The 17,453-nt window shown below is 47.3% G+C and overlaps 1 protein-coding gene across 1 annotated transcript in view; it reads right to left on the reverse strand.

Moving 5' to 3' along the window:
• Window positions 1-17,453, reverse strand: part of CACNA1E (calcium voltage-gated channel subunit alpha1 E) — a 439,155-nt gene that overhangs the window by 352,155 nt on the left and 69,547 nt on the right. The window contains exon 3 of the mRNA XM_079106943.1: window positions 2,727-3,156. Coding sequence (XP_078963069.1) covers window positions 2,727-3,156 — 430 coding nt within the window. The remainder of the gene's footprint in view (window positions 1-2,726; window positions 3,157-17,453) is intronic.

The following is a 17,453-nucleotide window of genomic DNA, read 5'->3' on the forward strand; positions in this document are numbered from 1 at the left end:
CAGAGAAGGGCTGGTGGTCAGCCAGTGGGGTCTTGAGACTGAGTTACAGAGCAGCGCGGACCAGAGATGTGAGTTTCAGCAGGAGGCAAGAACCTTCTGTCACTGGACAGAAGAGGTTAAGGAACAAAGAGGCCAGGGTACAGGAAGGATCACCTATGTGGATACTGAAATCACCAGGAACCCACTGCAGGTGAGGAGCTGGGGAAGGAGGCCGTGAACCAAATGCTAAAATCTTCCTGGCAGCAAGGAGTGGCCAGGAGTCTACGGACGGCTGCAACCAGCAGCAGCACCTGGCATTGTCTGGTGACATGAGCTCCAGAACTGGCAATTTGGGGACCCAGCTTCCAGGCTCAAGAATACCAGGTGTCACAGTGTGGTTCCACCTGGAGCGGCTGCGGACTGAGCAGTGTTCCTGGGGACAGGAGAGTTCCAGTGAGGACAAGGAAGTGAAGGGAATGTCCAGGGCCAGTGAGAGGCATTAGAGGGCTTTTCTGATGGTGGAACCTGAGTTCCAGAAGGTGAGACATTAGGGTTTAGAGAACTGGGGTAGGCGGGGTGCAGATTAAGGCACGTACAGGGCATGAAAGGAGGGGCTCTGGTGCCACTGGGAGAGCCATGATGGTGTTAATCATGGAGGTCTCCAAGCCAACCACAGTAATGAGGCTGCAGTCGGGGGCAGAGAGGGTGAGGCCACACCACTGTCCATCACTTCCCATTGTGTCGTCCACCCACTCCAACTGGGCTTCTGACCCATCGCCCTACTGAAATTGCTCCCATTAAGGTCCTCTCTCTGTGGCCCAAACCAATGATTGCTTCAAAACCCTCGTCTCATTTCAACTCTCATCAGCATCCTGCACAATAATGACTTCCTTCCGAGCAGACGCTTCTTTTCACTTCTTTGTCCCTACACTCTCCGGGTTTCCTCTTCTCCACTGACCACTCTTCCTCACCTCCTTCGTGGGCTCCTCGCCTTCTTTGTGTGCTATATTCCTATAGGTTGATATGACCCAAGGCCATTGGTGTGTCTTTCTCTGTTTTGTCATCTTAAGGACCTAATCATGCGAAAGCAATCTCCTGAATGTTCCCTCCTCCTACCCCAGGAGGCAGCTGGTACTAGACCTTGCAATATTCCAATTAGCAAAAGTTGACCTCAGTGAGACATAAAAGTTATTCACACACTGCCAGTCATGGTGAAGCTGGTTTTTCATTGAGAATTGTAGGGATTCTAGGGCTAGGCCATACAACAGGCATTGGGTGGCATGAACAGTTCAAAGTCCTATTAGGAACATAAAAGAAGCAGAAGAACATTCAGGTATTTCTGAATATGAAGAAATACCAACTATCAGAGCTGCATGGTACTCAAATGGCCTCCTTCTTCCTCCTACTCATTTTTCAGGCCACACTGAAGTGTGGCTTTAAGGTCACACCAGCAATTAGGTCACCTTGAGAATTAGTCCCAAGTCTCTCATGGGTTGTGGAATTAGAATGAAAGCCACTGTGCACTCATGGTTAAAATTGTGGCTTCTAGAATCAGACTGCCAGGCCTCAGATCACTAACCAGTATCAAGTCACAGTAGCAATGCAGAGATTATTGAACTATGAGAAAGTCACTTAACTTCTCTGTGTCTCATTGGATAAATGTGATCATAATTGTATCTACTTCACTGTTACAGTGAGGATTGACATGAATTAATACATGCCAGTTACTTAGAATGTTGCCCAGCACTTAAAGAGAGTCATATATGAGGCTTTCAAGTCTAAACATGCCAAAAGACGAATGATCCAGAGGTTGGTTGGATCCTGGCTGTACCCAACTGAATCCCAGGACGCACATTAGGGTTCATGGAATGAATGCATGAACTAACCAACACGAATGTCCACGTGCAACAGCGGCTAATCTACCCCCATTCACACCATCCACGACCCCAGGGAAAACAAGCAGGTAGATTCCACCATGATGATCTCTATTAAAAAGCCCCTGCGACTCATCTCTTTACATTTGATGACATCTAACAACTCAACAATCCAAGGCAAGAGGAGATAAAGACAGACCACAGGACACGAAAACATGAATAATAAACTGTCATCTGAAAAAATAAACAAGTCCTTACGAGGAGTATAACCTGGAATAATTGAGAATTAAATTAAATACCATCTTCCTTTAAATTTTGACTCCTAGAAATAAAAACCTAAATTCTCAAGAGGTATGAATTGAAGTCAACCTAAGACAGAAACCCTTTTTCCTCTACACAAAAAGAGCAGAGATAAAGCCATGAGTGGCCACAAATCTCGGTCAACCTCTTCCATCCACAGGAGACTTGCCCCCAGATATAATCGTTGGTTGGAGCATGGTATGGGAAAGGGCAGGGTTAGCTGCAGTTCCTGAAGGAAAGAGGAGATTGATGATTGACGTCTTGAAGGATTCTTCATGTTTTACGGGGATGCTCAGAATATGAAACAGACTCCAATTCTTCCTCCCTGGGATCTTAGTAAAACAGGTGAGCAGGGGTGGGGGCGGGAGACAAGCTTGCTACGCCCCCACTTGACCGTGTGGAACTGAGCGATGTTCAGTGAGGCCCACTGCTGGCAGGAGATGACCTCAGGGCACCCATTCAGAGGGCCGCAGCCTGGGTCAGTGGACGCGGGGACAATGCTCCTCCGGCCCCCCTTGGCCGCCTCGGGTCTGCCCGGGCCCCAGTCCGCCACCCGACCCCGGCCGTACTCACTCCCACTCCTTGCGCCGGGCCTGCGGGGTGCTCTGCATCTTGTGCGCCTCGTGGGCCTTGATGATGTCGCGCTGCTCGATGAGGCCCCCGCGCCGCCGCTTCATGACCTCTGGGCTCACGGGCAGGAAGGGGCTGGAGCCGCCCTCCCAGCCCGGGCCCTCGCCCTCCTGCACCGGGAAGAAGTTGTCGAAGCCCGCGACTGTGCGTGGGGAGGCGGGTAGCATGCCCACCTCGTCCGAGGCGTCGGCCTCCAGCAGGGCACACTGCTGGGGCCTCCATGCCTCCTCCTCAGGCAGGGCCAGGATGTGGCGCCGGCGGCCGGTGGCCCGGGGCTCAGGGCTCCCGCCCACAGCCGGGCACAAGGCGGGCTCTGGCAGCCTTCGGCCTGGGCTCAGTCCACGCATCTCGGGCACCATCACAGAACATTGCTCTGCCAGGAGAAGGGCGGGCAGAGACAAAGGGTGGGGAGGAGAAGGTGGGGAAGGGTCATGGGCACAGGGAAATAGAGAAGAAAAAGAGGTTAATGGCATTGTCCTCTGAGAACCATGCTGGCTTGCTTGGTGCTACATAGCAAGCCTGGCCAAGACAGGGGCACACAGTGGGAGCTCAATAGATGTTGAAACCAGGAGCAGCCACTGTGGACCAGTCTGGATAGCAGCTGCTGGGTATCAGAGTTTAAGCAAAGTAGCCTTGGTTCTTACCATGAACTTCACAGCCCAATGCAGAAGACAGAAGCTAAAGCAACAGTTACAGATGTTCCCCAACTTTTCATGGGGCCACCTCCCAATGAACCCGTCATAGATTGGACATATCAAAGTCAAAAAAATGTAATTACCATGCTGAACACACCAAACATCCATACGGCACAGGGCAGAACTGGGGGTCACAGGGCTGCCTGGGAGCCGTGGCTCAGCTCACTGCTACTGCCCAGAATCACAGAGAGGACGGCCCCGAACACCAACAGCCAGGAAAAGAGCAAACCTGAAGTCCAGTAATGTGTGTAGCTCTCACACCATCACAAAGTCAAAAAACCCGTCGTCGGTGGGGGCCCATCTCCATGTGTGATGATGATAAGAAGAGGTGTCTCCACAGGCCATCCATCTCGGGTGGACGGTCATTTGGCTAATCTCTTGCCATTTGAATGAGAGAATCTTTCCACCCTGCTTCCCAGTATCCCAACTCTACCATCTGCTGGCCTGACCCCCGCTCCCTCTCTCCAGCAGGGCCAGCAGCAAGGTGGGCTCTTCTTGAGAACTGAGTCCTATATATAGGTTCCTTCCTCTTTTCCTAATGCATGCATCCTCCTTGGAATCCCCTGCTGGCTCCCCACAGCCTTGTTCTTCTTTCCATGCTGAGGAGGATATGGCCAGATTCACCTCTGAAAGAGGTTCTCATCCAGTTGGCGTTGACTGACAGCTTACCAGGTGCCAGGCCCAGGGCAGACCAAGCTGAACTCATCTCAAGCTGAACTCAACTCCATACTGTCCTGGGAAGACCAGAAAGCACATGGATTCTGACCACACAGCATGATGTGCTATGATTGAGGTAAACCTGAGAGCTATCGGGGCTTATCAGAGGGGCACCTCACCCATCTGGGCATGGTCAGGAGGGCTTTGTGGATGAAAGGAACTGTAACCAAGCTTTCTAGGTGAGGAATGGGAGAAGACAGTAGGCAAAAGGAAGAACACATGCAGAAACAAAAACTTAGGGAACCCAGGGATCCACAAAGTTCCCATTTCAAGCCTGAGGTCTTGGGGACAGTCCTTCTGGTTTAAAAGGACATCAGATTATCAGTTTTTCAAGATATCTGTTTACCATCTTCCTTCCAGCCAGGACCCAATCCTGAATTTTCAACTCCCCAGCCCTCACACTCCCAACCACACCCCTACTGACCACAAGTAGCACACACACGTCTCCTTGGGTCTAAGTGCCACGTGCTCTACGTGTTCAGAGAAGCCCTGCATCCAACTCCATCCAACGCACCATGAGCCCCCTCTTCCGGCTGGACACTGTGCTGGGTTCCTTAGGACACATCTTCCCAGAATGCTGCCCGCCATGGCGGCCCCCTGCCTTCCCTGATGTGGACCGCAAATCACAAGGCAAATCACAAAAACAAAAGCAAGACAATGGTCAGGAAACTTAATGATCTAACCATAGCATTTATAGATGAGGAAGCTGAGATCCAGAGAGTAGAGAACCTTGCCCAGGGTCACGGTGCCAATGGAAGTCAGAGCTAGGAGAGAACTCAGGCTTCCAGTCTGAGCCCATCATTTTTTCCCACTATATTGATCACCCACTGCCTCCCCTCCCCCAGCCACGACACTAAGGTAGCTAATATAAAAGAAAGGCTGGTGACAATGCACATGTGGTAAAGCCTCAGACCCTGAAGTCAATAGACCCTGACTTCCCTGGAGGGGGTCCCTACGGCATCTTCTTCATCTGTCTCCTCCCCCTTTTCCAGCATCTGGACTGGTCATTTCCACCCTGTCCATGGCACAGCCCAAGTCCTCTGTGGCGCTGAGCTAGAGGCTCCTGGGCAAGCTGTTCAGCACTAGTCTTCAGGTCGCCAAGACTGGGTCAAAGGAACAGGGAATAGGAAGGTGAAATCTCCAGGCTGAGCTCAATAGGGAGGAGAAATAAAGGAGAAAATATATTCTAAATCCTGCCAAGAGTTGGGTGGCTCCCTAGAAAGAGTGATTCATGTTCCTCACGTTGTCATTCTGTCTCAACTGCACTTGATGGGTTTTAAATTTATCCTTCATTCCTACGATGTTTAAATGTCTCTCCCCCACCACACACATGCACGCGCCCCTCCCCTGGCGGCTCCCACTCCTCCCCAGGCTTCAGCAGCTCCAGCATCTCCAAGTATTCTTGGACTCTGTGGTCTTCAGCCTCCTCCCCCTCCTGCCCCTTGCAGCAAAGGCTCCTGGGCCACCCGCTCTTACCAGGCCACCAGGATCTGGCTCCTGATCTCTGTTTCCTGGCCTACCCACCCACTCTTTCTCCTTACTGGATTTCCCCTTCACAGACACTTTGCCAATTTGAATCACATCTTTGCCAAAATTACAGCAGCAATAATATGCACTGCAGAGCTCCGGCTTCAACGGAATCAATTTTCCGAATATCAAAACATGAAATTATCTCATCTTTTCTTTAAGAATTCCTGTTAAACAACCCTTCTATTATTGATAGAAATGTTCATCAGGGGAATCTGTCACCCCCACCGCTTGCCAAGCCGGCCAGCGCCCAGGTCAGGCTGTCCTCAAGCATCAGACCAGTGTACATCTTCATGGAAGGGCACTGGAATGGCCCCTATACTTACCCCTCTAACTCCCAACCTCCGAATTCTGGCATTCCTTAAGTTTCTTGAGATCAAAGATGTGTCTTGTCTAATCTGTCTATGTCCAGCACCTGATACTGAGTAGCAACACAGAAAAGGTGCCCAGGTGGTCGCTAGTGTTGTTTGCCAAATATTCTGGTTATCCCCCTACCCTGGGCGCATAGTAGGATGCACTTCCCGGCCTCCTATGGCAGGGCAGGGGATGCAACAGTTCTGGCCTGAGTTGTGAGTAGAAGTCATAACATTTCACTTTAAGGCTAAGCATTTAAACGCCAGTTCAGTCTCTCTAGAGCAGGGCTGGGCAAACCCTCCCTGTAAAGACCCAGGCAATAACTTTCTGAGGCTCTCAGGCCATACAGCCTGTGTTGCCATGATCTGATCTTGCTGTGGTCCAGGGATATGAAGATGAATGGGCATGACTGTGTTCTGAGAAATCCTTCAAGTGTTGTGCACTCTGGTTTTTCAACTGTTTCTCCTGGACCCCATCATTCAGTCTGCATCCACGAAGGCAAGTTCTGCTGAGTCCTAGGCGTACATAGGGAATAGAGAGCCAGAAAACAGACTCAGGTGGACAGACGTGTGCAGGGCTTCCTGAGAGCTTTCCTGCTGCCCTGCAGCCCTCGCTCCCACTCCCTGATAGAAGGAGAACAGGCCCTGCTGCCCGAGAGGTCAGCTGGAGAAGGGGCAGAGGAGAGCTCCCAGGGCACCTGTGCTCCCCTACCCTTGCTGTCCTCCCTCCTCTCTTTTTATTCCTTATTGCCACGCTTGGTTAATGGGCAGGGATGTGGCTGTAAATTATGGGGATCCCGAGGAGGAAGGGGGCTTTGTGCAACCCAGAAGCCCTAGGAAGCCTCCTCCCTTGCCTGCAAAGGCACAATGAGGGGCAGGTAGGGCTTCCTCCTCCACCCACAGCCAAGTACCCTGCACTGTCAAAGACACTGAGCCAGTGGCAGGACCCTGGCCTGCCCTGAACTCATCTCCCCTGACCCTCCCAGAGTCAAAGTCAAGATCCTCATCCACACAGGAGTACTGTGTCCTTTACACCATCTTTCCCTTTATATCCTATCAAGAGTTCTAATCTGTCTTCATCTATCTGAATGCTTGAGAAGTAATGGCCCTGCACCACCCCCTTGGTTCACCTGTGCCTCTCAGGCCCTGCAGGTCAGACCACCAGGTTGATGCCATTCATCTGGCTCTCCCTGGGTTCATGCCTGTGCCAACCCCACCCCTCTAGTTCCCACAACTGGCTTTCCAATTCTTTCAGACCATGTGAACCTTCCAGCCGCCTTGTAAGCAATGCACATACCAGGGAGTCAAGGCAGCCTGTGTTGTGGGGAATTTAATGTCTCCACACCCTGCAAGTGTTGAGTTCTGCAAGGAGGAAGGCATCTCCATTGCATATCCACATGAACCCTGGGCCAGGAGCCAGTGGGCAGAAAGGGACTGATGGGCACTATAAGGTGACAGTAAACTCACAAGGGTCCCCAAGACAGTCCTGACCTAACCTGGTTTGTTCCCTGTCTACTCTAAGCAGGAAGAAGACAGAGGGGGCCTCAATTCCCAACTCTTAGAAATTAAGAATCACAGAGGAAAGCAGTTTTAAGATCTGAAATGACACAACAGAGATAGCATGCTGAACTCTTTTCTACAAGTGATTCTCATGAGAACTGATATAGTTAGTGGGTTTCCTGCCCAGTAAAAAGGATGGCAGGAAATGACCCTACTCATTGTCCTCACCTACCTGCCAAATAACCTTGCTACCTGACCACAAAAGGAAGAGAGAAACCTGGAGATAATTTTCACTCGTCGTGCCTCCTTGAGGCCATGGATCTCGATCCATAGCATACACCACAACCATCCACATCACTGGTTTAAAATACGATTGTTGGACCTCTCTCCAGAGATTCCTATGTTGTTGATCTTGGATTGGCTCAGGAATCCACTTGCCCCCACCCCAGGGGCACTCTACCACTAAGCCACATCCCCAGCCCTTTTTATTTTTTGATTATGAAATGGGACTGGCAAATTGTTGAGGCTGGCCTTGAACTTGCAATTCTCTAGCCTCAGCCTCCCTGGTAGATGGGGATATTGGTGTATACCACAGCACCCAGCAGAAATCTGCATTTTCAAGTCACTCCCTCCTGGGAATCGCGTCTTGAAACACTGTCCTGTAAACATCCTGTCATCCTCTGAGGTTGAGCTAAGTTGGTAGGAGGTGTTGTCCTGGATGAATGGGATGCTAAAAGCCCCTCCAACAGTGTCCCTCTCCACCATTCTCAGTCTATACCATGAAACAGACATACCAAAACACATCTCAGGAGGTGCCTTGACCCACCCCCACCCCTGTAAACCTCCATTCTATCTTGGACTGGCAGCAGCTTTAGCCCCCCTGACATTCCTCTCCGTATCTCCATGTTGTTATGGTGACTGTTCAGGATGGGCTAATGTCCAACAGCAATTTGATAGGCTGGTGCATTTTGAATATAAACCAACACCCAAAGAAAACGCTCTGTTTCAAATCTGGAGTGTTTCCTAAGTCCACTTCCATCCCTGTGGAGGGCTGAAAGGAATCTGCAATCTCGCATCAGAAGATCTGGGTTCAGGTTACAGATCTGCCACCTATTGCTCAAGAAGCCTTCAGCCTTCACTTCTCTAGCTTGGTGTTGTCACCTGCACAATGAGGATAGTGACACACCCTTTGCTACAGAGATCTGTGGTGAGAATCAGTTTCCAGGGAAGAACTTGGAGGTTCTGAGTTAGGGGAAAGTCAGGGGCAGGGGGAACAGGAGGGTTAGGAGCTTGCATTCTTGACTCCCAGCTGCCCTCTCCCCAACTCAGTCCCTGAAAGGTCCATTACATAGCCTTTCATTTCCTCTTCCATAGAATGGTCACTAAGAGTACAAACTTTGGGGCGGGGGATGTAGTTCACTGGAAGAGCACTTGCCTAGCATGTGCAAGGCCCTGGGTTCAATTCCCAGAACTGAAAAAAAGAGAGTATGTATTATATAACATATCCCATGAATAGGTAGACTTTTAATGTATCTGTTAAAAATATTTTTTAAAAAGCAGTAAATACTTCATGAGGTTATTGAAAGAACTAATTATAGAAGCATGTAAAGCAGTACCTGGCACAGAAAAAATGCTCAATAAATATTAGCTACTATTTTTATTATGGAAAATGATTTATGTTTTTATGAGAGTGAATAATGTTAGCAAATAATCTCAAAGTATCTGTGGCTTAATAAAATAAAATTTTAATTCTCTTTAATGTCATTGTCTACTACACATCTTGGCCTGAAAGATGGGAAAAAGAGGCTCTGCTCCACCCAGTCATTCAGGAATCCAGTGCCTTTCATTCTGTTGTTCTGCTTCCCCTAAGGAAGGGTTCAGCACTGTTTTTCTTAAAGGGATAAATAGTAAATATTTTAGGCTGGACAGGCCATGAGACCTGAGTTGCAACTCCTACTCCTTCCCAGTGTGAAAGCAGCCGTTGACAATACTTAAGCAAATGAGTGTTGGCTGTATTTAATAAAACTGTACAAAACAGGCAGCCATCCTGCCGGTACCTGAGCCTGGGGTTCTCAAACTCTTCCACTGAATTTCTTTCTCTCCAGTTGGGAGAAAAAGAAAAAGAAAAAGCACCTGGAGGATCTTTCAAGAGATAGGGAGCAAGGCCTGGAAGTGGGGTAAATCACATCTCCCATATTCATTCCATCAGATCTCAGTCACCTGGCTCTGCTTAACTGCAGGGCAGCAGAAATACAGTTTGCCCATGTGCCAAGAGGGAAGAAAACCAATAGGAAAAAGCACTTGCCAACTCAGTGACACTATTTCTAACTGTATTGTAATACAACCACAAAAACAGATACTTGCAAACATCAAATACATTGACTGTTGGCCAACCTGACAAAGGAGAAGGGATTACAGGTTGAGTATCTCTTATCTGAAATGCTTGGGTGCAGAAGTTTTGGATATCAGATTTTTTCAGATTTTGGAACATATATGCATACATGATGAGGTGTCTTAGGAATGGGACCCATGTGTAAACATAGAGTTATTTATGTTTACATATGTACATATACCTTATACACATAATCTTTAGGTAACTTTATATAATATTTTTAATAATTTTGTGCATGAAACAAAGTTTAATGGTATGTAAGTTTCCATTTTGATATCAGCACTCAAAATGTTTTAAATTTTGAAGCATTTTGAGCTTCAGATTTTCAGATTAGAGATACTCAACCTGTAATCGATTGCTAAAACTTGCCACATTCTAATATATAATAGACAAGCAGGTGTTTTTAACATAATAAAATGAAGAAATTGCTGGGCACGATGGCTCATGCCTGTAACCCCAGCAGCTCAGGAGGCTGAGGCAGGAGGATCTCGAGTTCAAAGCCAGTCTCAGCAAAAGTGAGACTCTGTCTCTAAATAAAATACAAAATAGGGCTGGGGATGTAGCTCAGTGGTCAAGCACCCCTGAGTTCAATTCTCAGTACCCCACACCAAAAAAAAAAAAAAAAAAATTCTAAATAGTGTGATAATTGACCAATACATTAAAGGAGACTGATGATTTGAGAAACAAGACCTCCAAAGCTTTAAGTGTTGGTGGGTCCTAACCAGTTAAAAGCAGACTCTCATCACAGACCCATCTACCTCTGCAGTCTCTGATGGGCAACTAACCGTCTTCACTTTCCCTTGGGCTATATGGAGGCAGAGACCACATCTGCTGTACTCACCCTTGTACCAGGAGCACCCAGAACTTTAGGCATTCAGTAAAGATTTATAAAAGGAAAACATGAAAGGAGGAGAGAAGGGAAGAAATAAAGGGAGCAAGGCAGGAAGATGTTCTGTGGTACCCCACGCTGTACCCCTGCCGTGGTGGTAAATGAGTCCCTCTTACAGAGAGTCGGTGTCTGCAGCAATCCTTACAACTGCACCTGAGTGGAAAGAAGTAGTTTTAGGACTTTTATTTACAATTTTCCAATTTGCTTGGATATTAACCTTTTGCTTTAAAAGACACTTCTTACAACCACTGCAGGACCTTCCTGAATTAGGGAAGGGAAAGGAGACTGATAAGAAGAGGAGATATTCCACACTGATTTTTACACAGTTGAAATGGACAGCAGATTCTCTCAATAATTACTGAGGACCTGCCCATGTGTTGTGGCCCAAGAAAAGCACTAAAAGCTCTTTATGGCACCACAGTCCAGGAAAAAGCCCATGGGGTAAGGCCAAGCACGGTGACCTTAAAAAAATGGAAAAATAAAAGCTTTCTTAGTACAATTACCTTTTAATATAGACCAAGAATTACTTCTGCAAGAGTATCTTGATAGCCCTTGACTTTTCAGTACCGTTACTTCTGGTACTTCTTCCACTTCCTCAGAGGGCCCATCATAAACAGAAAAAGATAAAAAGAGATGAATACTTTTCCAAGGAACTCAAAGGACATGGAAAACTAAGAACATACTACTACTCCCGGGATGGTCTCTGGAGGAAGTCAGTAGGAGTCAGGAATGGATACAGCTGGAAAGAAAACCAAACATTACCACTCCTAGGGCCTGCAGAAGCCAAGGAAGGAACTACGGGGGCCTAGCCTAGACAGAGAGGGGCCAGGGCTAAGACCACAGCACTCCTGAAAGGTATCTCTTTTGTCCCACGACAACCTCAGAAATCCACAGTGCTGCCAAAACTTCTCCATAGCCTCTTTTCTATCAAAACATTTCTCAAGTGTCAATCCCAGGAGCACAGGGGATCCCAGATAGTCCCTGACCATGTCCCTCCTGCCCACACAGACCATGATTATTTGAAGTTATTTCCTTAGAGGGCATTTTCATCTAAAGAGGAGCAAGTTACTCCTACAATAAAATTATGGACAGCACTATTCACACAGGTGGATCTAATCTCCCTGAACAGGCTCAGAACACCCACCTGGGCTTTCAAAGGCACCACAAAAGAGCTGCCTCTCACACTGCAGCTCTAAGTGGGTGCTGAGGTTTGGATCTTAAATGTCCAAGGACCATGCGTTGAGGACCTTGTCCCCAGGTTCTGGTGCTATTGGAGGATGGTAGAACCTTTAAGAGGTGGGGCCTAGTGGGAGGAAGTTAGGTCATTAGAGGTGTGCCCTTGCTCTTGAAGGGGATATTGGATGCCTGGTCCCTTCCTCCTGTTCTTTCACTTCCCAGCCACCATGAGGTGTGCAGCTGCCTCTGCATGCCCTCCTGCCATGTTGTACTGCCTCACCAGAAGCACAAAAGCAATAGGGCCAAATAATTATGGACTGAAACCTATAAAACTGAGGCAAAACAAACCTTTCCTCTTTTTAAATTAATTATCTCAGTTACTTTGGTAGAGTAATGCAAACCTGATTAACAGAGTTGGGAACACAGTTTGGACTAGGAAAGCCCATCTGAGTTACCACCTAGAGAAAGAAATCAAAGCCATGAGCTAGGCATTTGAGGACTCCATATGTGGCCTTCTGGGAGGACAGTACTAAAAGCCCTCCAGTGCCTTCCATGTGAGCGAGCCATTAGCCCCCAAGATAGTGGCCATCGCTTCTAGATACTGAGCCCTGCCCCATCTGTCAGCCAGGGTGAACCCTCCTGCTCAAGTTCAGATGTATGACCTTTGTCCAGCCACCTTCTCCTGTGTACTCAAACACAGGTAAGTTACAAAGAAGCCTGCCAACAAGTGGAATACTGGATATTCAGGTGCTGATGGTGGGGAAGGAGGACAGCCCCACCTTCTACAACATAGCTGATCTCTGAAATCCTTCAGAATCTTTTCTTCATCCCACCCTCCTCTTGTACCCTCTGACTATTCATTTTTATATTTTTTTCTTCCTGGTCATTTATTGTATAATTTATCACATAATTACTAGTAGCACTATTGTAATTAGCCTGTTTTTTAAGCCAAAGAATTCACAGAGAACAAAATTTGCATTTCCAGGGATAATATGACCTGAAGGACTTTTTATTCAACAAATACACATGGTGGATGACATTGGCAATTCCAGGTATGCCACTCAAACTGTTGTCCCCTGAATCTGTGAAGTATGACATAGGTACTTGCAAGATTAGACCAACAATTACAATCAATCTACAGAGTCTGCACACCTCCAATAAGCTAAAAAGAAAGACTGCAGTCAGCACCAGGATCATTCCATTCCCCCAAACATGCATGGCTCTGTAATTTGGGAATGGGTTCTGGCTCCACAGTGGGACATATTTAGACTACGTCAGTCAAGGTCATCCCATCCACTTATCAGTGATTAGTTAAGAAAAGGCATGTGACCCCATGAAGCATGAGGTAACATTTACTGGGGTCTTAAATTTCTTTCAGCTTTTAAGGGAAGACTAGTAAAAGAAGCGGCCCCTCTCTACCTCTGGACAGTGTCCTGCATAATGTGAACCTTGAAACAGCTGCCACCACTCACTCCCAATCTGAGAGTGAAACCACAACACTGAGTGGGGACAGGGTACATTCTGGGCTTGGCACAACAGTCCTGAACCTCCCCAGGCAGTGACAGTCAGTGTCATCAAAGAGTAAGCTCTAGGACTGCCCAGAGAGGTGTAGGGAAAGGCGGGTAGGTGTTACGGTTTGGATGTGAGGTGTACCCTAAGAGCTCACATGCGAGATATTGCACGAAGATTCAGAGGAGAAATGATTAGGCTATAGCCTTAACCCAATCAGTGAATTAATCCCTGATGGGGTTAACTGAGTGGTAACTGGAGGCAGGTGGGGTGTGACCAGAGGAAGTGATTCACTGGGAGCGTGACTATGGGGTATATATTTGTATCTGGAGCATGGAGTCTCTCCCTCTGCTTTCTGATCATCATGTAAGCTGCTTCCCTCCACCAAACTCTTCTGCCATGATGTTCTGCCTCACCTCAAGTCCCCAGGAATGGAGCCAGCCTTCTAAGGACTAAGCCCTCTGAAACCATGAGCCCTCAAATAAACTTTGCCTCCTCTACAGTTGTTCTGGTTGGGTCCTTTTAGCCACAGCAGTGAAAAAGTTGACTAACACAGTAGGTCACCCTTTGACACATTGTGGACACTGGGTGGGACTTGAGTGACAGCCCTCCCCTGGGAAGGAACAAGGAGGAAATGGACATGATAAGTCTTGGGGGCCTTCCCACCTCCTTTCCTGATCCCTCAACTTCCAGGATCTTTCCACTGCCCTCTGGCTTTTTTCAAAGTCCTTATTATCTTCACCCTAACCATCTACAAAATTCCCCCATAATTATGGCAATATTTTAATCCAAAAATTTAGACAACTGACCTGAAAAAAAACATGTTTTTCTGATTTGCAAATTTAAATTGTGTGCCTGTGTGTGTGTGTATATATATATATATATATATATGTGTGTGTATATATATATATATAATGTCTCATCTAGTTACAAAAATTAATGTACTTTTAGTTACATTAACAGATTGCCTTGGTTGAAAATATATAATTATATGAAACTGAGGAGCACCAGAGAGACCAGACCATCAATCAATACACACCCCAAGGATTCATTCTACTTCTCTTCCACCTCTTTTTTCCCAACCCAAACTCAACTCCTCAGGGAAAGGCTTTTTGTTAGAGGTGAAATGAAAATCACTTAGATAAACTGGTGTTTTCTAAGGTGCCAGTATTCCATGGCTGCGTGACAACCAGGCAGTGTGATTCTAAGACACGAGACAAGAAGAGGGGCCTCTGCGATTTGGGTGTAAGGAAGACTTGCCACATTACTGTAGGGCTGCCGCCGCCTCCTACCACACATCTTTCAAGCTTTTTAATCTGATTTTTCCTGTATAAGAATCAGAGTTATTTTCACAGGGACTAGAAGAATTACAGACAATATGGAAGCTCTGTGGCAAGAAGCCCTCCTTCATCATATATTTGATAAATATAAACTACCTCTTTTTGAGCCAAACACCATCCTGCAGGCTTGCAAAGCCTTTGTAGCTAATCTTCTCAACAGTCACTGAGCTCGTTCGAAGTGAATGGAGCCACTCACTCCTGCATCCAATTGTCTATGTGCTTGATACCTTTATAAAGACCACCTAACATATGCCAAGCACAGCACCAGGCACCAGGCACCAGGGCTAAGAACAAATCACTTACCAGATTCTGACAGAACATGGTGATTAGCTCATATGAGAAAAAGAATAAGGTGCTCTGGGAGTCCCTGGGGACTGTGGGGAGTTGGGGAGGCCACCTGAAGAATGGGACATTCAAGCAGAGACCTGCACCTTATATATGAGGCAGCCAGGCAGAGGGACTGGGAGCTGTGCTGGAGTAAGATTAAGCAGTGCAGTCAGGTAGCTGTCACTGAGAAGGTGACACCTGAGCATACCTGAAGGCAATAAATGAGTGAGCGATTCATATATCCAGGAAGACAGAAAAGGATATGCAAAGGCCCCCATAAGGGAGCATGCCTAGCACAGTCCAATTCTGCTGGAACATGCATAGCAGGAGACGACATCAGAGACACAAGGTGGGGGTGGGGCAGATCATGGAAGACCTCAGTCTATTGCTGTGAGTGACAAGGGAAGCCATGGGAGAATTTCAACCAGTTATAACACCTTCCTGCTGTTTAGGACAGACGAAGGGGAACTGGGAAGAGGCAGGGAGACCACTTGGCAGCTATCCACAATACAGCAAAGTGAGTCTGCTTCCTCTCTGCATCTCTGGGCAGAGACACCCTTGTAAATGATCCTCATCCACAGGAGCTCAAAGTACAGCAAGGTAAAATGGAGACCAGGCAGGACTGCGCAAACAAGACCTGAGGTAGCTACTCCTCAGCCCTGAAGCTCCTGTGTCCACTAAAGGAGAACTTCTGAAGAGGTGTCAGCCTATACCCCTGCCCCCAAAGAGAGGTAATAGAGATCTTGCCAGCTGTCCTGAAGGGCTTTGAGGCTCAGTTAAGGAGGAGACAGGCTTCATACACCTGGAGACCTGAGATGGCAAGGCAGGCAGATGCTTCAACAGCTGATGCTATGGGGGAAAGGTACTCATGCCCACAGGTGAGGAAGGCTACGTGCACTGCAGCCAGGAACAGTCTGAAGCCAGCCCTGGAGGTTCTACCGGCCAGATGCCCTGCTCCAGGCCACATAAGCTCCAGGGAGGAAGGAGTAGGAGGCAGACTATTAGTGGACTGTATGTATGATCAAGAGAATGATAAATCACGAGTTAACTAAAACATCTCTGGCTAGAACTGAGGGAAAATATGAATTTGAAAAAAAAATCAAGTTGTTTTCCACAAATGTGGTGTGGGACTCAAATCAAACAAGGTTCTGGAAATAATGAAAGCTAAATTTTCATAAACCAAGTTTTGGTGACTGCAAATTCAAATCTGCTTCACAATAATATATCACTGGAAAGAATGCTCAGCTATAGCATAGAACCACAGTAGATAAAATTCCAAATTATTTATATCATCAGAGCTAAAATTCACAACTGAAGGTGTTAATGATCCAGGTCTCATTTTAGGACCTGGTCTATGATTTGTGTACCCTTAATGTGGGTCACCTTAGCTTCATCCTAGGCAATGATACCTGTGTCATGATTTGATGTACTCAGTGATTTTTACTGTTTTTGGTAGTAAATTCCTCACCAATGACAATCACCTTGCATATCGCCATAAGGCAAGCATCTAGCAAGCCACATTTTGGGAAATATTGTCTAGACTGACATGCAGGATCAACATGATGTTAGTCAGTCACCTAAGGTATTGCTATAGTGTCCCCCAAAAGTTCATGTGTTGGAACCTTAATTCCTGAATGTAGCAGGGCTGGGAGGTGGAGCCTAGTGGGAAGTGTTTAGGTCACGGAGGCGGAGCCCCTTTTCTGATGGGATCAATTCTTGTAGGACTGGGTTAATTAACATGGGGGAGTGGGTTACCATGAAGTGAGGCATTCCCCCAGGTTTTGTCTTTCCCACACCTGCTCACTCTTCTGCTTTCCACCATGAGGTGATACAGCACAGGGCCTTCACCAGAAGTCAGGGAGATGCCAGCACCATGTTCTTGGACTTTTCAACCTCCAGTACCATGAGCCAGAATAAACCTGCCTATTCTTTATAAATCACCCAGTCTCTGGCATCCTGATATAGCAACAGAAAACAGACTGAGACAGCTATAAATGCTGAAAGTGAGGTAGAGGACACTAAAGATCACCTGAGCTATACTCCCAGGCTTTGCTTGAGTCAGCTCTCTCACACTCCCCACCCACTAGCTCAGCTTTGTTTGAACACCTCCACTGATGGAGAGCCCACCCCCCGCCCCCCGCCAAGACAACTACTCCAACTTTGGATAGCTCTATTAGGATGCTCTTTCTTATTCTGGACTGAAATCGATGTGTATCAACCCAGAAATCAATAGACTGAGAGGAAA

Source organism: Sciurus vulgaris, assembly GCF_902686455.1.
Source record: "Sciurus vulgaris genome assembly, chromosome: 12".
NCBI lineage: Eukaryota > Metazoa > Chordata > Mammalia > Rodentia > Sciuridae > Sciurus > Sciurus vulgaris.